General features: G+C 43.2%; 2 protein-coding genes across 2 annotated transcripts; both read left to right on the forward strand.

The window, feature by feature from the left end:
- The first annotated feature begins 214 nt into the window (after nucleotides 1-214).
- LOC311020090 (uncharacterized protein) lies at nucleotides 215-8,950 on the forward strand. The gene is made up of 9 exons (XM_084019908.1): nucleotides 215-225; nucleotides 706-728; nucleotides 1,146-1,243; nucleotides 4,437-4,522; nucleotides 5,482-5,561; nucleotides 6,244-6,391; nucleotides 6,832-6,994; nucleotides 7,097-7,150; nucleotides 7,247-8,950. The coding sequence occupies exons 6-9, from the start codon at nucleotides 6,308-6,310 to the stop codon at nucleotides 7,501-7,503; spliced, it is 558 nt and encodes a 185-aa protein (XP_083876034.1). The 5' UTR covers nucleotides 215-225; nucleotides 706-728; nucleotides 1,146-1,243; nucleotides 4,437-4,522; nucleotides 5,482-5,561; nucleotides 6,244-6,307; the 3' UTR covers nucleotides 7,504-8,950.
- A 4,200-nt stretch (nucleotides 8,951-13,150) lies between these two features.
- Nucleotides 13,151-20,766, forward strand: LOC311020442 (potassium channel subfamily K member 13; the record flags this gene model as incomplete). The annotated part of the gene is made up of 3 exons (XM_084020465.1): nucleotides 13,151-13,487; nucleotides 19,407-20,125; nucleotides 20,758-20,766. The coding sequence occupies 3 exons, from the start codon at nucleotides 13,151-13,153 to the stop codon at nucleotides 20,764-20,766; spliced, it is 1,065 nt and encodes a 354-aa protein (XP_083876591.1).
- Nucleotides 20,767-22,050: the final 1,284 nt, after the last annotated feature.

A 22,050-nucleotide genomic window follows, 5' to 3' on the forward strand; every position in this document is an offset into this window, starting at 1 on the left:
AGCCAGGAGCCAAAAAGGAGTTTACAGCAAATGTCTCAACATGTGGGATGAGTCACCTTTGTTTGATCTAGATGGGAGGAGAAGATTCCCCTATTGACATTCCTGATAATGATGCTGTAATGTTTTTTTTATATACACCCATAATAATGATGATGTAATGACACATTGTGATTTTATATACACCATTAATTGATGTGCTTTATCTCCACAGATACGCAACAGCAGGTAAGAAACAAGCTGCTGCCTTCGGCTCTGATTTATTTCTCTGATATGAGACCACGTAACCATAACAATCACCCCATCACTCCACCAAACTGCCAACTGCAGGCAGAAAATAGCAAGTTTGATAAAAACTTGGTGCATTACATCTCTCCTTGTTTTCTACAAGGCTAATGTGTGTTTGTGCACTGTCCCTGTTTAAATACAAATACACACATACAAGTATCTACTATCTGCAATATATGGATATAAGAACAGAAGTATCTGACATTATACTGCTATCCACTACTGTAGCACCTCTGTGAGGCTGTTTGATTTTCGTTGAGAGTGTGTGTCAATGATTCATAAAAGCTTTGACAGATGTTGTTGAACAGGTGAGTCTTGAGCCTTTTTTTTTGGAAGACAGGGACAGTGACATAGTGGGTTGTACCATGAGAGACTTATACCTTTTGTGATTTACTTTATTTGTATTTTTATTTTTTTCAGAAACCCGCACCTCAAACCGGCATGTAAGTCAACCAATGTTTTTTTTAACTATTGGCCCAATATATTTTGTTAACTTAACCTGGTACCAATGAGCAACCAGCTCAGGTTTTACCCTTAAACAGCCAAGAATGTTGAATATAATGTGTTTATTGTACAAAACGATGGGCATGAGACATTCAAAACTGCACAGGATATATATAGTATTCATAATCACACACAAATAATGACAGTTTGCAACCAATAACCCAATAAAATAAAAAACACAAGCAAAACACATGTGGCGGCTGGACCCATTGAGAACAACTAATAAAAGAATATGCGCAAAATTGCTTTCAAGTATAAAAATGTGGGAATTACAATAAGTGTGTCCAAACGTGCTTCGTGTTGTGTGATAGGGTTTGTGTGAACTGTTCTTTGTGCTCATCTTTGCACACCCACAGCACAGACACAAATCTCTGTGGATCTTGGTGCAACAGTCGGAGTTACTCTCGCGGCTGTGGGAGAAAACATCGGAAGTCTCCGTGGTGCTGTGCCCCAGGTATGAAAGAGGGTGAAGTAGTTTTGCATGTTTGGGTGTTGTGTTGGAGTACACGCTACACAGAGGAAGAGTGCGCCTGTGATATTGTAACATGCGTGAGGGGGGAGGTGGGATGTGGCGTGTGCACGAACTGTGAGTTGGATGATACGGGCGCGGTGGATTTTTGCACAACAAACAGGCTCTACGTGCACATGGAGGCGCGTTTTTTTTTTCTTCTCTAAAACCGGATGACTATGTTGTTCTATCGGAGCCTACAGTGGCGTCGGGGAAGCGGGCTGCAGTGCGAGGGGCCCTAGTGGTAGGAGCCCAACACTGCACCCAGTGCCCCTTGCCATTTTATTTGTTTATGGAATTTTTTTTGCTAGGACAGACGCGCAAAGCGCAATAAAAGGCACTTCTTTGAGCTTTGCGAGGACAAGCGGTTCCAAGACGGGGACTGACTGTGTTCCTTAGTTAGCCGTTTACGCACGTATGTGTATACACAGACCACCCCGGTTCGAATCCCAGCCGGGATTACCTGTATGTGATATTCTGCGATATTTGCTTTATAACTGTACGTATTTTAGAAAAATCTCCGTCTGTCATTGCCTACTGGGAGAGAGAGATGTCGCTTATGCTAGCGGTAGCATGCGCCAATGTTTACGTGGATGTATCGCTATGGCTCCCCTATGTGGCTCAGGTGAAGTTGCTGGGTCCCGTATGGTTCGGACAGATCCTTTTAGAGGGTCAGGCAAATAACATAAGATCAGATATAATAATCATCACATGGCACTTCATCAGCACAAAAGATCAGATATGCGGGTGCGCCGCTTGCGGGCGTGCACACTCGCAGTTACGTCACCGTACAGGCCAACGCTGGAGAATGTTAGATATGGCCAAGATTAGGGTTGCAAAGGGGCGGAAAACTTAAGCTTGGGAATTTTGGAAATATTCCATATTTGGAAACTCTCCATGGGAATAATGGGAATTATGGGAATTAATGGGAATTTAGGGGAACTAACTGGGAATATATTATATCCAAGCATAAATATGAACAGAAGTCATAAGAAAACATCCATACAAAATGTTTTCAACAGATTTATTTGAAAGTAGAACAGAACATGTTTTAATTAGTTGTTTCATGGGTGAAGTCAAAAACAGGAATGTTAGGTTCAATATATCATCTCCCAACCCCACTCATTCAAAAATGGAATGGAATGTTCAAATCGTAGACTAGAGCTGTAATAGATATATTTCCCCATAAAAGCATCAAAACTTACTTCACTTTGTTTAGTCCAGAAGCTCAAATGTGTGCCTTCAATAGTCTTTGTGCTTCAGACTCAAAAGTGTGGTCCAGTCTTCTAGTGATCTTCTGTACATGTGATGGAGGCAATGCACAGTGCCAGTAGGGGGCGTGGTCTCAATAGCCATGCACTAACCAGTGTGCTCTGTGCATGTGATTGAGGAATGGCATGGATATTCAAGTGTATGTGAATGGCATCCGTTTGTTTTAGTCAAGATTATGCTACAAAATAATATTCCTCAGCTTTATTTAAGTCCCCTTTGAAGAGCCAACCATCAATTTGAAAAATTCCCAGTTTATTCCCATTTATTCCTGTTTATTCCCATAAATTCCCATAAATTCCCATGGAAAGTTTCCACTTTTGAAAATTCCCGGAATTGTGCAACCCTAGCCAAGATCAAAGGCCGGAGAAGAGGGGAACCACACTCACGTTTTCAATGACGCACACGGGTTACGTTTGCCAGCCAGGAGAAAGGAGACATGTTGTGCTCTCAGGCAAGCGATCCGAGGCAAACGGTGGCATTCCTACGCCGTGCACAGGTAGAGTTTGCCGGCCAGGAGAAAGGAGACGTGTCGTGCTCTCGGGCAAGCAATCAGGATGCGAACGGTGGCCTACGGCGACAGGTTAATTATATGGAAGTCTTAATCAGCTGATCGTCATCAGCTGTGCGTTCTGTGAGCTGTGGCGTGGTCACGTGAGTGCGTTCTGGGCGGGGAGAGCTGGAGCAGCACGATGACAAGCCGGTTGTTTGGGAAGCGAGTTTTTTGTACACACACATACAAGCTAACACAGACCGTAGCCGCACATTATTAAAAATGAAACGCAAGAGACCAGACCCTGACCGTTGTGCACGGCGCTCTGTCTGACACGCCCCCCAGGTTCCGGCCGACCGGAGGCAGCAGTGAAGACGCACCAGAGCTGGGGCTGCACTCTCCGTGCACGCTGTCGGTCAGTACGCGCTGTCGGTCCGTGCGCGCTGTTGGTCCGTGCGCGCTGTTGGTCCGCGCTCTCCGGCCTGTGCTGTCGGCCTACGCTCTCCCTTCGCGCTCTCTCCAGTCAGCGCTGTCTGTTCGCTCTTCGTCCTCACTGTCTGCTCTCCGCGCTGTGTTGCGAAACTCCCCCCTTTCAGATATCTCCTAACATCGTGAAGAGTATTTCGGCCTATGCAAATGACTCCTTTCGTTACGTAACAAAAGGAGCCAAATCTGAACAACAACAGCTGGCAGGCTCAGGGAGGACCAGTTTATAGGTGTAGAGACCAGAGAAAACAGACATGAACAACTAGTGACACAAATGAATATGGACACTAATTAGATAGCACTGCTATGACATTTATTTCGATAATGATATTCATTATTTCATATACAGCAAACGTAAATGTTGCCGACTGTGACTTTAAGGAATGTTTTTATATTTGACTGGACCAAGCCTTTCCCTTCATCCAGCTGTGTCTTGAGAAATGTCAAGACATTAAAGAATGCCCAGTCAGGGATTATGACACTAATTTTCCATTTGCTAGATTGACTTTGAAGTCGTTATTAGTATAATGTGGGGATAGAGGAAGGGAAGAAAAACACCCACTTGTTCAGACCGGACAACATGTTTTGATTTTGAAACCATGGGGATAGTTTCAGTGCACGAAAGAGTATTGAAGTAACACAGGGACTGAGGAGAGGCATGGGGACACTCCCCCTGGCTGTTCATCTCACACATGTGCGATCCACCCCTATCTGCCAGCTTTCTGCTGCTTCAGTTCAATGTTACGCTCTATGCAAAGAAACAAAAAAAAAGTATGATGATAGAAGACCACACACACTCTTGGCAGGCCCTGGTTTGTGTGTATTAATGAGGTATGAAGTGCAGTTGATGTAATCACCCCAACAGACGTGTGTGCCCCCTCCACCTTTTAGGTCGATGTGTTGATGGCCCAACTGTGAACAACCCACATGTCTGCTGTGACGGCTGTGTGGCTGAGAAGGAGCCTTGGATAGATCAAGTAATGTACTCATGACACTTAACTGTTTCTGATCGGCCGTATTAATCCTGTCAAGTTCCACAAACGTTCTCCGTTTTTTTTTTTCCCTTTGTGAGAAATGTAAACCACCATTTGCAGTGAGATTCTTCGGTTTGTAAAGAATTGGTTCACGTCACTCCCTTCTTAAAAAACGGTTAAGTGTCTGGATCCAAAAGCAGAACTTGTGAGTTTATACGAGCTTGTTGCTCCAGAGTCTCACAGCAGAGCAGGCAGGGTGAGCTGGACCAGGGGACTGGAAGCATGTTGGCGAGGATCTGGGCAAGGCAGAAAAAAGTTAACATGAGGAAATGTTTCTACTAGCGTCTAGTTTAACTGAGTCACTCATACCACACTGGTCTGGACTGAACGTTGGAAGGACATCACAGCAAACACAAGGAATGGGGAACTCAGAAAAAATCCCAAGGAATAAGAGAGGGGTCGCACCAAAGACAATAGCCCTTTTGTTAATCAGTAAAAACTCTGGTTAGAGGACAACCAGCAAATATCTCTAATGTACTATATGCAAAGAATCATTCATCAGTTTTAGAAATGACAGCAATGTATCCCAGTTAATACTGTTAACAGACCCTGCTGTTTTGATGCAGCTCCGTTGCCAGGGTGCGGAGCTCCACCCATCTCCTTACATACAGCGAGAGGGTTTGTTTTGTATCCATTGAATAAAACACCCTGCTTTCATGCAAAAGGATGATATTATAATGTCTGTGTTTTGGGTCCGTGTTTTTGTCCCCACGTGTGCATTGCATGTTCTTCATTTTTCCTCTGATTCTTCAAGTGCTGCTGAGAGACATCATACGGCTTGACACGACGCAGAGTTGTCTGTTTTTTTTAATAAAACCCACAAAGACAGAGACGATGGAGAGGCGTGCTCAGAGATCAGCATTACTTATAAGTTAGCTAAATGGACTTTGGGTCTTTCTCAGTTTCCTGGCCGACCTGGACAACACTTCTGCGGGACAGCAGTCTATGATCCTCACACTCAGATCTGCTGCAGTGGTCACAGGTGATTATGACTTCCTTTTTTAAAATCAGCTTGGTGTGTCTGGAGGGGAGAGAGTATGTGTTGTGTGTGTGTGGGTTTTTTCACAGCTGAGGAATGTGGGAATCAGTTAATATTGGTGTTTCTTGGAATGGGCGAGGATGCAGACAAACTGAATAGTGGTTGGAAACATTCTTTCATACTGTCTAGACAGGGAGACAGCGAGACAGCTGTATCGACCCTGTTGGGAACCTCTTGAAATTATTGTTCGGCTACCGAGCCAAGGAATGTCTGTCTGTCTGGGTTTCCTGCCACTTCGATGCTATCAGCTCTGTCTGCGTATGTGCGTATGTTCATTTTTGTCACATGTTGTATTGTCTGTGTGAATGTGAGAGCTTGTTTCTCTGTGATTATTCGACCACCATATCCAGGGTGTACCTTGTCATCGGCTCCAGTAATCTGACGAAAAAGTTGCAGTAATGAGTTTTAGTGTGCTGATACTTGGACTAAGATCAGCCTGATAATATTTAAAAGCTTTTTCAGTCATGTGTCTCCTGCTGGTCTGACAGTACATATATTCTTCCATTTCAAATACAGCTATCCACTGACCATTCAACTGCTTGAGTTTTAATCATGTAAAACGTATAACTTCTTAATCTCGCTCATCTTATTAGATATTAAGTACGAGCTCTGTTTCTCCACACAGACATCACAAAAAAGAAAACAGTCACTGCTGTGGCATAAAAGCCTACAGCGTTAAAGACACAGGGATGAAGTGCTGCGGAGGGACACTGCACAGTGTGATGGTGGGACATGAAGCGCAGTGCTGTGGATCCGTTCTGCTAACCCCGCAGGTAGGGTTGACTATTACAGTTACACTTCTTATTATTCAGAATATATCCATGACCTTAGGTGTACCTGCAAAGAGGGAAATATTGTAATGAAATTCCTCTGTTTTGGGATGTGGGGCTAAACACCTTTGTCAAAGGTAAAAAAAAATGTGCCTTCCATGATCCCTTTGACGGAGAAGGGACCCGATATATATTTGCCGGCAGAGAGAGGCAGACCTGCACAGATGATCACACCGGATAGAACACAACTTCTCCGTCCTGAATGTAAACACCATTTCCAGCTTTATATGTGAATTTAGGGAGGCTCATGCGTGAAATAATGATGAGACTCGTAACCGAGTGTTATCTTTTCACTGTGTCTATGTCACTGACGAATCCAGAAATGTCAATAAGACGGCAAACAAGCATATTTTCTGCTGACCATTAATGTGCTTTATGATCAGACTGTTTGCTGCTCGAGTTCGGACATGGAGGTCCTCTACTCTGCCAAGCCAGGATTCAAATGCTGTGGTCACCTCCACTTCAACGCCTCTCTGTGGTCCTGCTGCGCAGGGAGGCTGAGTCCAGGGCGCCATCCAAGGCAGCATCAGCGCGAGACGATTAGAGGTCAGTTGGGCCTCGCAGAAAAGTATTTGATCTTATTCATGTTGTCACTTCATTTACACCCGTTTCTGTTAAAAAAATGTACGCGTAATGTTCCTTTTTCAGAATCCGCACTTCAGTCATTGAACAACCTGAACGAAGCAGATCTTTGCAAAGAAAGTAAGATATCAGTTTATCATTTTAAGGGGAAGTTGGGAACAAATGCTGTTCATGGATGTTTGTGAATTTGTCATTTTGGTTTTTGTCCCTGTGTAGTGTACGTCGGGACTGTGGAAAGTGTGTCCCTGCACAGTGTGGTGCTACACAGTGTGCTGAAAATCAATGTAAGGACTGGCATGGTGGCACCTCTGGCCTCGCCTCACATCCTGCAGACGCCTCATCACTGCAGCTCCCCTGAACTCACTCCTGGGGAAATCTACTTCTTTGATAACGTTAATGTCTTCACTGACTTCAACCATGACTCAGTTCATGATTCACTCCATGCCATTATTTCCAAGTGCTATCGCGATTAATCTGTTCCTGTGCTCCGTTGCACATCACTTATTAAGCTTCAGGCCCTGCTGAATAAGTCCCGTCCTCATAACAGAGTTTAGGTCCATGCTGTCAGTCAGACATCAAGTAAGCCAACACACCGAATTGCAAAGTAGCGGAGCATTAATTATTAAAACAGTTTTTTTGCTGGGTTTCAAACTGTAATCATTACTAAAGGCAGTCATTTAATTTTTTTCTTTAACCTTTATTTAGCCAGGATATTTTGAAACTCTTTTACTTTGGGGGTTCTAGCCAAGATGGCAGTGTAAAAGTTCCCCAACATAAAAACATAGCAAAGCAAAGAAAGAAGAAAAAACAATGAATCAAATCAATCAGTCAAAGACGAGTACGGTGGTGAAGGATCCTTCATGTTGTTTTTAAAATCTTGCTTACTTACAATCTAATTGAAAATGTCTCTGTAGCTAACACCAGTACGAGGGTCCAAACATTTTAATGCACTTTCACTCAAAAAAGGAGCTGTTTATTGAAACCATGCACCTAATTAGTCCAATTACACACAGACCAATTAGCTGTGTTATTTCTATGACGCACCTAATTTGTCCCCATGAGTAGAGGTTGCAGCTACTGTTGTTTTTGGCTTTGATAGAGTACATTGTGTAATATGGCCTTATAAAGAAACATGTCCAGTACTCACTACTGTAACATTGCCCAACACATTCATCTTTACCCTGTGATATAAACTACTAAGATTCAGGTTTTACATAGAAGCTGTGTTCTCTGTAGAAAAAAAGTCAATAATGCAATAATAAATATATATGTTTATTTTCACAGCTAAATATGAAGCTAAACAGTTATCAGCTCAGGTGTTTTGGAATATTACACTCACCTATTGTTTTTGTACTTTGTTTTGTTGTTTATGCTTGCACTAAACTAGTACGTGTGTGACTCATACTGTTTATTACATGTAAATGACAGGGTTTTCCTTGTCATTATTTATAAAGCTAGTAATTGATAAGCATTTCTATCAGGGAGGTAAATATGCTAAAAGGAATCTAAGTCACCCAAAAAGTAAACTGTGATGTATTGGATTAATTAGATTCAGCTTTAATGCAGAGATCAAGTACAGAGACAACGAAATGCAATTAGCGTCGAACCAGAAGTGCAAAAAGCAGAAAGGCTTAGAGCAGAATAAATATGAATATGCAATATGAAGGGGGCGGGACTATTTCTTGTCTGCTCAGTTCCATTTAGGCTACTGTTTCTTTCCGTACTGCTCATTCCTGTACTGTATGTGTGTCTACTATGTAATGACATTAATTCAGCTAGATAAACCTTTTTATTACTATATTACATACATAAACTCATAATATTGCATATTTAAGTGTGTTTGATGATTTTAATATGTTGGAGCTACTACGAGTGCTTTCATTTTATACATTTTATCTAATTAAAAAAAGTACTTTTGACACCAAACCTTTGTCATTCTTCCATGCACCAGAAGCCTCAGAGTTTCCCTCCTCATCACCTGACAGCCCCATTCATCCAATCACCTGTTCCCACTTCCCCTTGCTCTGCTGCTCTGCCTGGCATTCCCCCACCTACCTCCTCACCTGCTTCTCAATCCCTCGTCAGCCACTCTCCACATTGACACCCTTCCAATCCATTTTGGACCCTTCGCCAGTTTGTTTTAACTTGCAGTGTTGTTTTCTGTCCGCCTGTTACCTGCCTGCCAGACCTCCTGCCATTTGGACTCTCGATGCCTGTAAACTAAACTGCTCAAAAAAATTAAGGGAACAATAAAACAACATAATGTAACTGCAAGTAAATCATATTTCTGAGATATCACCCTGTCCAATTAGGAAGCAGCACTGATTGGGAATCAATTTCACCTGCTGTTGTGCAAATGGAACAGACCACAGGTGGAAACGAGTGGCAATTAGCAAGACATCCCTATAAAGGAATGGTTCTGCAGCTGGTGATCACATTTCTCTGTTCTCGGCCTTTCTGGCAGATTTTTTTCCTTTTAGAATTTTGCCAGTGTTTGCACCACTAGAGGTAGCATGAGGCAGTTTCTCCAACCCACAGAAGTTGCCCAGTTAGTGCAACTCATCCAGGATTAGTGATGGGCAAAGGGAAGCTTCGAAACAGTTCGAAGCGATGTTTCAGTATGTGTTGAAGCCTTGAAACGAATATGAAACCTGACTCTATAGTAGTATAGCATGTAGTTCACTTCTGTGAACTACATGCTCTGGCCAAAGAAAACTCCTAAATATGTGCCACTATGAAATGAGCCGGTCTTAGGTTTCCTTAAGTTAAGTAGAATACAGGTTGAATTAAAGAAACATTAAAAATAAATAAATTACACATTGTTATATGCAATACAATAATCAAAGATTTGTATTCAAAAATAATATTTGTTCAGCTCTTTTTGAGCTGAGTCCGTTTCTTTTCTTGGATAACACTTCCCCTGCTTTTGAAAAATCCTTTCACGGGGTACACTTGTTGCAGGGACACTTAAACATTTCTTAGTCAGTTGGTACAAATTAGGGAAGACAACACGTCGCTCTTGCCAGTATTTCAAAGGATCTGCCCGTCTTGGAATAGCCGTTTCGAAACAGAGGTGTTCCTTCAATCACTGAACTACAGTCACGTGACATGGGCGTTTCAGAACCGCTTTCCGGCACAACGTTTCGAAACGTTTAGATCCGGGACTTCAGAGACGCGCCGACACGCCCGTTTCGGAAGTTACATCACTATCCAGGATGGCACATCAATGCACACTGTGGTAGGAAGGTTTGCTGTGTCCCCCAGTACAGTGTCAAGAGAATGGAGGAGATTCCAGGAGACAGGCCAGTACACCAGGAGACGTGGAAGAGGCGGAAGAAGGACAACAACCCAACAGCAGGACCGATATCTGCTCCTTTGTGCATGGAGGAGCAGAAGGAGCACTGCCAGAGCCCTACAAAATGACCTCCAGCAGGCCACTGATGTTCAAGTTTCAACTCAAACAGTCAGAAACAGACTCCATAAGGGTTGTTTGAGGGCCCGACGTCCACAAATAAGGCCTGTGCTTACAACCCAACACCGTGCAATGTGATTGGCTTTTGCTAGAGATCACAGAGATTGACAGAAGCTGCGGAGAACGGCCTGCTGCCTGCAACATCATCCAGCATGACCGGTTTGGAGGTGGGTCAGTGATGGTCTGGGGAGGCATTTCTTTGGAAGGTCGCACAGCCCTCCATGTGCTTGCCGGAGGTACCCTGACTGCCATTAGGTCCCGGGATGAGATCCTCAGACCCATTGTGAGACCGTATGCTGGTGCAGTGGGCCCTAGGTTCCTCCTAATGCATGACAATGCTAGGCCTCATGTGACTGGAGTGTGTCAACAGTTCCTGCATGATGAAGGCATTGATGTTATGGACTGGCCCGCCCGTTCCCCAGACCTGAATCCTATTGAGCACATCTGGGACATCGTGTCTCGTTCCATCCACCAACGCCATGTCGCACCACAGACTGTCCAGGAGTTAACTATCCTGCACCCCCAACATCATTGCTGTGGCCCAATCCTGCAGATTTGCCCTCAATATCAATATCCGCAGGATTCGGACCTTCCTCACAAAGGATGCAACGCAACTCCTGGTCCAAGCACTGGTCATCTCCCGCTTTGACTACTGCAACTCTCTCCTGGCCGGACTCCCGGCCTCTGCGATTAAACCATTGCAGCGTATCCAGAACGCTGCAGCACACCTTATCTTCAATCTACCCAAATTCTCCCATGTGACCCCCCTCCTCCGTGACCTCCACTGGCTCCCTGTTGCAGCACGCATCCAATTCAAGACGATGGCACTGGCCTTCAGGGCCATCAATGGAACGGCACCCATCTACCTTCAAACACTGGTCAAACCTCATGCCCCGAAGCGAGCACTTCGCTCCTCTACTTCAGCTGGCCGGCTGGTACCACCATCGCTGAAATCAAACAAATGTCGCTCAGCAAAGTCCAGACTCTTCTCTGTTCTGGTCCTCAGTGGTGGAACGAACTCCCGACCAATGTCAGGACAGCAGAGTCACTGCCATCTTCCGAAAAAGGCTCAAGACTCACCTGTTCAGACTTCACCTCGACTCTACATAGCATGACCCACTAACACCCCCCCCCCCCCCCCCCAAAAAACAAAAAACAAAACCTATAGCCCTATAGCACTCTGATCATAGCACTGTCGCTCTTAACGTACTACGTTACTCAGATGAGGACCTAACACTTGTTCTATTTTTAGCTCTTACTTTATAGGCAATGATACGTTGTGGTTTCTTTGTTTCTTTCTTTTGACAAATGTACTTATTGCAAGTCGCTTTGGACAAAAGCGTCTGCTAAATGACCTAAATGTAAATGTAAATGAGTTGAATGCTGCTCTGGTCCAGCTCCACACAAGTTGGATCAGCCTGCGATCTGATTGTCCACTTTGATTTTTGGTATATGACTCAGAATCGAGATCTCCATAAGATGGGGATTTTGATTTCATTAATCATCCTTATGTTGTTTTGTTGTCAAGGCATTGCACTTTGTAAAGTTAAAGTTTTCCAACTGGAATATGTCAGGTGTTCCCTTCATTTTTTTGAGCAGTGTATAACAAATCACTGAAATCACCCTACTGCCCTCCCAACTGCATTTTGGTCCAATCGCTGCAGGCTCGGGCATGCCACTTATTCTGCCACCACACACACCCGCAGACCAATCACTGCCTGAAGACTGAAAAAAAAGGAACAAATATTCACCCTGTTGGTCACATTTATGAAAATATTCTCATTGGTCTGGGGATTGACCTATGACCTAGTTTGATTTGTTGTCATTAAAAGATCATTTCAAAGGAACCTTAACCTTTTGCTGTGACACTCACGGCCGCTGGTAGAGGTGACGCACAGACCTGATTGGTTAACAAATATGGTGAACCATTCCAGAGATACTCAAATTCTGTGGATTATGGATGAGGTCATTTAAAATGAACCACAACAACCACATTTTTCCTGCATTTTTTGTTTTGTTTCCAACTGAACTTTTTGTTATGATTAAACTAAACCCTTCGATATGTGACACTTGAAATGGATGACAAAGGCATAATCAGTTCTTGTTGTTGACCTTGAGAGTTTTCGGATAAACACGTTCTAAATATCTTATGAAGGTCTTTTCTCAGATAAGAAAATAAGATTGACAAAGCGATAGTGAGGGTGGACCTGCAGCATGGAAGGATCTCTGAAGCTGTTTAATGTGAAGACTAAGGGAGAGCACGAGTGCATATGTTTGTGGCTCATAAAAGGAGAGTAAAGAGTGATTATTGAGCTGGTGATAAGCCGTAGCCATGTACAGATCATTAAAGCCACTGTTGAAGCCACATGCAGACCCCGAAGGAACGGCTACCAACACACTGTCGGACGGGGAAAGCTGCTGCTGCGTAAGTTGTGTTAATCGCATTGAATTCGATAGAATCGGATGAAACAGACAGACAGAGAGCAGAGCGAACCGGAATAATAACAATGATCTGTCCTGCAGCGCTTCCTTCATCCTGATGGTGTCAAACAGCTGAGCAAATATCATTCATCTCGATACCGTTGCTTAGCACGTGACATTACAGCACTCAAAGAAGACAATCCGTTCTGCCGTCGTAAGAAGTGACAATGAAGAAAGAGTTCTCCTGCTGCTGCCCATTGCTGATCCCCAGCAGGGAAACTGCTCGTTTCTACCTGCTCTGTGTGCTCATTGCTTTTTACATGCTGGCTGGCGCTGCCATCTTCTCTTCCCTGGAGAGACCAGCAGAGATAAAGGCCCACCGGCTCTGGGAAAGGAGGCGAAGAGACTTCAGTCATGAGCATAACGTTAGTTGCGAACACCTGATATCTCTGCTGCGCCACTACGAGGAGGCCAGGACTGCAGGCATTCGGACAGAGCGAGGCAGAGCTCTGTGGGACGTCCCCGGGGCTTTCTACTTTGTGGGAACTGTAGTCTCCACCATTGGTGAGTCAAGAAGAAAAGATGGCAACATCTGCTGATCCGTGTGCCTATCAATGCCAACCGCATTAAAACCTAAAGCAGAATGTTCAGTTTCAGTTCCTAGATTGTTCTGCACATCACATTCATAAGTGGTTCAGCCAATGTATTGAATTTAATGAATGGCCAGCCTGTCAAATTGTAACATCAATTACAACTTTGTCAGTTCAACAGTTAAATGTAGGTTAATGTTAGGGTTAGGTAGGTTGATGAGTTAAACAAACTATCCAAGACACACTCCCCGTTCACCCGTGAAGTATCATTCTGACTACTGCAGCCAAAATGTTATGTAATGCAAAATAACAGATAAACAGAATAAATAGAGGCCAGCTGTTCAGCATGTCCTGATATTGGCTTGACAACCAAACAATGCCATGTGCAAGTAACACACACAATTGAACAAAGCTACAAACTGAATGAGACCGTTCATATCAAGCCATATTGATTTGGGAATGCCCACAGGGGAGAGGTGTTTCAAACTCAGCAACAATCCATCAAAATCCATATTTCAACTGCACCTTTAGAGGACAAACATGTGCCCAAGATAAAAAATTAAACCAGCTTCGTCTCTGAGAATCACTTTACAGCCTCCCAACTGTATCCACTATCTGTAGGTACTGGCTGTCACTGTGGAAACAGAGGGACACACGCCACTGAGCCCAGATCAATTTCCTTTGGGAAACAGTTTCCATATTTGCTGACTGCAATCATAGGCTACCATACGTTGGGATTTGACTTCTTCTTTTTTTCTTCTGTTTTTCCCCAAAAAATTTACATTTCAGCATTTTTGTATTCTCTTACCAATGAGCTGTCTATTTTACTTCCAGTACATTGGAAATATTTATTTACCCTTATTGACTATATATGATGAAGCAATGCGGCTGACGAATATGCTTTTTAGATGATGCGTGTTGCACCGACCAATCAGCCGACTGACAGACTGACATTGTCATCCAGAGTGGCGTGGCAAAACATTTTGAGGATTGTTCATTGCAGCACTGCAGAGATCTATGCCTGTGAGTTTTGATAAGTGAATCTGAAGACATTTATTAATGAGTTATGGGAGCCTGTTATATATGAGTAAAAGAGAATACGCTGATCACTTTGGCTCCAAAGTTACAGTTTTTCTCAGTCGCTTTGATGCTTTTCTCAGATCAGAATGAAAATTCTCATAACTATTAGTCCAACCTCCACAACATTTAGTCATTTGTGCACATCATAGTAGCCATTTCTCCTTCCTCTGAACTAATTGCAAATGCTTTTGGACATGAATTAGTTGCTTTCATACAATTCTCTGTTTTATAACATTATCATTTGCTTTTGTCATGTCAGTCAAAATGAACTATACTTATGGATGCTGGATAGTCGTTCCCAATAAAACTAATAGTCTTCATTTCATTGCTTGAGTCATTACATACAAAATTGTTGAACTAGTTATCAAATTCTGTCAAGCAAATTTTATACCTTTATTTATCATTTTTTCCTGGAAATGTCTCCTAAATTGAACAGTTGCTCTCAGGTGAACTTCAGCTTTCACTCAGGAGGAGGTGTGTGAAGTATTAGTTGTAACCAATGACAAGCCACTTGTTCACAGTCACTCAGGGATGAATCTCATGAACCCTCACTTGGCAAGCGTATATGATCCGAGCAGGACATAGTGTGGACCATTTCTACAATTCTGTGACACAGAAATGGAAGGTCAGCATCGTGGAAGAAGGGTGAGGATGCAGGGTGGAAGGGGAAGGGGACAAAACAGGGGAGGAGTTCAAATACATCGGCAGATTTCCTAATGAAATGAGGGCTACAGTTGTTGACCATGTTATCAATCACGGTCTAACAATGGCTGAGGCTGGTCGGAGGGTGAAACCAAATGTTGGAAGAACCAATCATTCAAACATTTTGTAGGGAGAACAGGTATGTATAATATTGGACAGTTATCCAACATCTCATAATATCTCATGTTTACTGTACATTACTGTAATTTTACTCTGCACCACATAGGATTGAAAGACAACCTCGCAGAGGTGGAAGAGGGCCCCTTTTCACCCCGCAGCAAGAGGAAGCCATTTGTGCAATGGTGATTGCAAACAATGCAATAAGGTTGAAAGAAATTCAAAGCGCTGTCATAGAGGATAACGATGTTTGGCAATATTGAATCTGTGTCAATTGCATCAATTGACAGCGTGCTCCAGCGAAATGAAATGCGCATGAAACAATTGTACAAAGTGTCATTTGAACGGAACAGTGAAGGAGTGAAGTATACACCAGTATGTACAGGTAAAACATGTCTTCTACTCTAATGTTCAGCACTGTAAACTGGTTTACTTTGTGTAGTTTCATGCAGTACACTAGCAATTCTGTATATGTATTCACAGAACATACTGTACAATATGTTTTCCAAAATGCATTGTTACACAGGAAAAGTTGTTACATTTCTCTTTCTCTCTCGCTCTCTCTCTCTCAAGCGTGTACTGGAGCTGGAAGCCAGGGAACCACTGCACACTTTCATATACGTTGATGAGGCGGGTTTCAATCTGGCCAAAGGTAGAAGGCATGGAAGAAATCGCATTGGACAGAGAGCAACCACTGATGTCCCAGGCCAACGCGGAGGGAATGTTACAATGTGTGCAGCCATCTCAGACATGGTGTCCCATATTCCCCTTCTTGGTCCATATAATACACAACATCTGCTGACTTTTATAGACACTCTTTACAGGGACATAGTCCCTGAGAATGAGAGGGGTGGAGGCCAACTCAGCAGGTATGTTGTTGTGTGGGATAATGTCCGTTTTCACCACTCGCATCTGGTCAGACAGTGGTTTGCAGCACATGACAGGATGCTGGTCGAATATCTCCCTGCCTACTCCCCATTCCTTAATCCAATAGAGGAGTTTTTCTCTGCCTTGAGGTGAAAGGTTTATGACATCGACATGTGCAAATGGCCCTGCTAGCAGCCATGGATGCAGCATGTGACGACATCACAGCAGAGTCATGCAGAGGGTGGATTCGCCACTCCAGGAGATACTTTCCTCGCTGCATTGCAAGGGATGATATCCGTTGTAGAAATATGACTGTAGATCACACGGACATCTGGTTTCATTACTGTGTTAAATGAATGCTGATTTATTTGCTTTCCTTTTTTAGCATTTACCAACAACTATGCAAAGAGGGAGCAGTTAATACCCCTGTGTGTGTCTCTCTCTCCAATAACCAGTGGCGGCGCCAGGGGGGAGCTAGGTGGTGCTGTAGCTCCCCCTATAATAGCCATAGCACCCGCCCAGCACCCCCAAGAAATGTCTGTAGTTTTTTTATATTTATATTTTAATGTCATGCATAATTTAGGGGGGGGGACACAGGGGTAATGTCCCCTGCATTTTTTCAAAAGGCCGTTTTGGTCCGTTGCACTTTTTACCGTCCAAAAACAATGTTACGCTATAGTAAACAGAGACGCGTCAAGCACTAGGACCAAGCGGAAAACGTCCGCTCAAGCTGAAGCCTGTTTCCCTTAGTTTAGACCGCCCACAAGCTCCTCGATTGGCTCTGCCGTTTCTTGTGTGATTGGCCGTCCCCGCTGTCACTCCATCTTGCACACCGACGGTCTGCTAGTCTGCGGTCAGGAGTCCTACAGGAGTCCGCTACTGGAAGTTAGTTCACGTCCGCTAGAAGGATGTTAATATCAGAGGTTTCATTTACATTTACGTTTGAATCGGTGTCCGTGTGCGTGTGTGTGCGCGCGCGCGCGTGTGTGTGTGCGCGTGCGTGTGTGTTTGGTAATTAGACGCAGCCAGGATGTCTAAAAAAAGAAAAGTGGACATAAGAGACTTCTTTAGAAGTCAAAGTGTAAGTAACTCAAAGAAATGCGTTACACCCATCCTGCAACACCTTCACTGGCTCCCAATAAAGCAGCATATCCACTTAAAGATCCTCCTCATCATCTACAAAGCTCTCAATAATCTGATCAATAAAATGTATTATTATTATCGTTGTTATTATTACTATTGGATTAGAATTTGGTGATAATGTTTTGCTTCATGATTTACAACCAGTCAAACCAAAAAAGGGAACAGTAAACTTAAAAGTAGCAATAGAAAACTAGAAGAACTACTAGAAAACACAGTGAACTGAAAGAGTTAGAGTTTTATTAAAAATACTTGTGTGGCCCCCCCACCTCTGAAATCAGAATTTTGTCCTTGATGTCATGTATGTTGTATCTATAGCCCTTGTGTTGAATACTTTTACATATATTGCTTATAGTCGTGGAACGAGTATAGTTAATGCGTGTACGCGTGTGTAGCCAAGGGTGGTCCGATGCCACCGCCATAATGAAATGCCCCGAAATTCAAAGCACCTTCTCTTAAGTGTTGAGCATCCCCATAGCACCTGCAACAGAAAATCTCTGGAGCCGCCACTGCCAATAACTGACCAATACAGAGGGGAATAAAGGAAAAAGTTGATCTAAAAATAAAAGAAAAATTAAAAGAAAATATATAAGAATGTTCTCACAAGGAATAAGGAAGCATAGTTCAACGTAAATAAAAAATTAAAATTAAAATACATCAATTAAAAAATAACGTATCATGTGATTATTAATTAGTCTGGACAAACGGTCATGTGGTTCTTAAAACAGCACATTGTAGTTGATGCTGGTCAGATAACAAAGGTGGAGATGTGAGTGTGGATCAAGTAGAACCAGCGAGACCACATCTGTGTCCAGGAACCATGAACCGCTGAAAGGAAACAAACCCCACACCCTGACACTCATCTGTTTCCACGTTTGTTTCTGTGGACGCTGCTGATTAATTCTCCACCACAACAGGCCTGATGAGTCAACAATGGTAATGGCTGTTAAAGGATGTCATGTCCTTTTTTTGAAGAGGATGATGGAGGCTACAGCTCTTGGTGCGAGCCTGCAGTGTGTGGTACCTCTTCCCTGATGGTAGGGGGACAAACAAGGTGTGACCAGGATGAGTGCTATCTGTGCTTATTGACCTTGCCTTCCTCTTCAAGCGTTCACTGCACTCATCTTTAAATCTAGAATGTCCACCAGATTTCCGAGAAAAGCCTTCAATAGAGGAAAAGAGTGTGTGAAACCGCAGGAAGGCCACGGGGGATTTGAAACACAAGAATGGAAACACTTGAACAAGGAAATGAGAAACAGGCACTTTTTTTGTATTTATTGGGAGGATGTTTGAGTAAACTTAACACATTATTCTTTTATTATGCATTACAGTTGCTGATAGATAGATAGATTATATCTATTATATATATATATTATATTAATATACGTTTCTTTGATTGGCACCATAGGAGGTGTTACAGAAATTTGACAAAAAATAACCATGATTGAAAAAAAGGTCAAATAATGTGTGACGATAAATTGTGTACAACAGCTGTGTTACTGGGATAAAGGTCACAACAAAAATAGCTTTCCTCCTCCTGAATAAATTCTTTTCCAAACATGACCGGTAATTAACATTACACACCAAGGGAAGGAAGGAAGCAACAACTTCCCACGTACTACTCACCAGAGGTTATTACATCACACTGTAGTCTGCTGACACAAAGTCAAACTTACAGGAAGTGTAAAACATATTGGCCTTTGTTGTTACAGTGTTCTTCAGGGAAGTCTTTAGTGGCACATTAAATAAATCATGTGGGCCAGAAAATACCAAATTAAAAATGATATATGGATCTAATTTGTATTGGTTAATTTCCTTACCTAACATTTTACATTTTGCAGTTTTGCATCTGATTCATGTTCTGGCTTCACATAAAAGTCATTGTGTAACAAGGGATTTTGCAGTGGTAGGAAAATATCCTCTGGCACACTAATGTTCTGATAGTGTCTTTAACCACAGTTGAGACCTTTAACCTTGTTTGTCTTAGGGTTCGGAGTGACGGCTCCATCCACTCTGACAGGGAAGGTCCTGCTGGTTTTCTATGGGTTACTGGGCTGCTCGGCTACCATACTCTTCTTCAACCTCTTCCTGGAGAGAGTCATAACCTTACTGAGCTTGCTGATATTCTGGTGCCACAGGAGAACTGGACACGGCGGACTGGAAGGCCGAGCCAGTGAAGATACCGGAAATGAAGTGTGGAAACCGTCTGTATACCAAGTCACGCTAATCCTTTTTGTTGCCGTCCTTCTGGTTGCATGTGTGGCCGCCTCTCTCTATTCAGCCATGGAGGGCTGGACTTACACGGAGTCCCTCTACTTCTGCTTCGTGGCGTTCAGCACGGTGGGCTTTGGGGACTTTGTTAGTGGCCAGAGGGAGCACCATCAGGACGCCTGGTGGTACCAGGTCGCAAATTGTCTCCTGATGCTCCTGGGAGTGTGCTGCATGTATTCCCTCTTCAACACCATCTCTGTGATCATCAAACAGGGACTGAACTGGATGCTGAGGACAATGGCTTGGATATACAGCTGTATCCACCACTATAGTCTGCAACTGTTCTGTTTTTCTGACTCTGAGTCACCTATATGTAATTGTGAAGATGACACTCTGCATAGACAGCAGGTGCAAGCAGGTTCCAGTTCATGCCACGGCACGAAGCGGCACTCCTGCGTTCCCAATATTGGTAAATGCCTTTGTGATGAGGCTCAGGTGGAAACCGTGTGCCGCAGAGAGATAGCTTCCTCCGAAGAGGAGCAGGATAATTGTTCATATGAAAGGAATATAATCTATGCTAGGCCACTTCCTACTTGGCAAAATTAAAATATTTCAAACACATCAATAGTAATCTGTAGTTTTCATTGATCGATGACAGATGACTGAGCTACAAGTTTCCGCTTTATACTTTGTGTTTTCCTACCAACAAACTAGGCCACAATACAGTAAGTAAGGGCAGACTCAATAAAACATTGCACACTTTAACCCTACTGTTATCCTTTGACCCTGATGTTTAACCTCTCTTAAAAGATGCTTAACATAATTGTTTTTGCTTTAAATGCAGTGTTTTTTCCTAATTTAATGGAGGGTAAAGTAATAACATTCACACATAATGTTCAGAAAACATCACCTTGATTTAGGGCCCTGATCTTACATTAGCATACCTGCAGTGTGAGAACCGCTGATGTTTCAGGACATGAAAGCATGAGCTAATTGAAAACGAGTGGGAACACTCACAGTTCAGAGAGAGGAGAGGCTACGGTCAGATGGTTGGGGAGTTGGCAGAGAATCCAGTTCGGCCATTTATCGACAGTTGTTTTTCTTCCTTTTTCTCTTTTCCTTTCCAGAATGGTTAGAGTACATGTGTGTGTGTGTCGTTGTGGGTGGTTGCTTGCGTGGTCTGTAATGACTCATGCATAGCCATGGGAAGTGGGGGTGCTGGGGGTGCGGCAGAGAAAAAGCTGTGCTCTGGCCATGGTGAGGTACCCCGCTTGGGAATGCAGTCATGTGACTGGCTGAAAACGAGGGAGGCATCTGATTGGCTACAGAGAGTTCCTTGTTGAAAAAAATGCATTTGTGAATCCAGCCACGACCAGTTCACGAACAAATGCAAACAAGTTCGCAAATGAAAAGCGTCTTGTAAATTCAAGTTTAACAGTTTGTATATAAATGTAACAACAAACAAATACATTTTTGATGAAAATTGCAAATATTTTTTAATTCATATATTTATAAATTTAAATTACATTTATTTAAAACGAAATGTATTTGTGAGAAGAGAGTCATTTATATATAAATCACAAATACATTTGTGAATCCTTCTCTGTGCATTCATTATTAATGAGACTGAACTGACCCCATATTTTACTGAGGTGCAGTATTTTATGTTCACCACAGTGTGGCGCAAGTTGTTAGGTCAAGGGCTCATGCAGCATCATTGAGTTCAGAGTTAAATTTTTTCTTACATTTACATTTACATTTATGTCATTTAGCAGACGCTTTTGTCCAAAGCGACTTACAATAAGTACATTTGTCAAAAGAAGGAAACAAAGAAACCACAACGTATCATTGCTGATAAAGTAAGAGCTAAAAATCGAACAAGTGTTAGGTCCTCATCTGAGTAAAATAGTACTTTAAGAGCAACAGTGCTACGATCAGAGTGCTATAGGTAAGGTTTTTTGTTTTTTTGGGGTGGGGTGGGTGTTAGTGGGTCATGCTATGTAGAGTCGAGGTGAAGTCTGAACAGGTGAGTCTTGAGCCTTTTTCGGAAGATGGCAAATGACTCAGCTGTCCTGACATTGGTCGGGAGTTCGTTCCACCACTGAGGACCAGAACAGAGAAGAGTCTGGACTTTGCTGAGCGACATTTGTTTGATTTCAGCGATGGTGGTACCAGCCGGCCAGCTGAAGTAGAGGAGCCAAGTGCTCGCTTCGGGGCATGAGGTTTGACCAGTGTTTGAAGGTAGATGGGTGCTGTTCCATTGATGGCCCTGAAGGCCAGTGTCATCGTCTTAAATTGGATGCGTGCTGCAACAGGGAGCCAGTGGAGGTCACGGAGGAGGGGGGTCACATGGGAGAATTTGGGTAGATTGAAGATAAGGCGTGCTGCAGCGTTCTGGATACGCTGCAATGGTTTAATCG

The sequence above is a fragment of the Eutrigla gurnardus genome, assembly GCF_963514095.1.
Source record: "Eutrigla gurnardus genome assembly, chromosome: 10".
In the NCBI taxonomy this organism is placed as follows: Eukaryota; Metazoa; Chordata; class Actinopteri; order Perciformes; family Triglidae; genus Eutrigla; species Eutrigla gurnardus.

Bases quoted from the DNA above. Each gene is read 5' to 3' on its own strand.
- LOC311020090 (XM_084019908.1), top strand. From the start codon at position 6,308: ATGAAGTGCTGCGGAGGGACACTGCACAGTGTGATGGTGGGACATGAA. The intron at 6,392-6,831 runs GTAGGGTTGACT...CTTTATGATCAG, and splicing joins CCGTTCTGCTAACCCCGCAG to ACTGTTTGCTGCTCGAGTTC. The intron at 6,995-7,096 runs GTCAGTTGGGCC...TTCCTTTTTCAG, and splicing joins TCAGCGCGAGACGATTAGAG to AATCCGCACTTCAGTCATTG.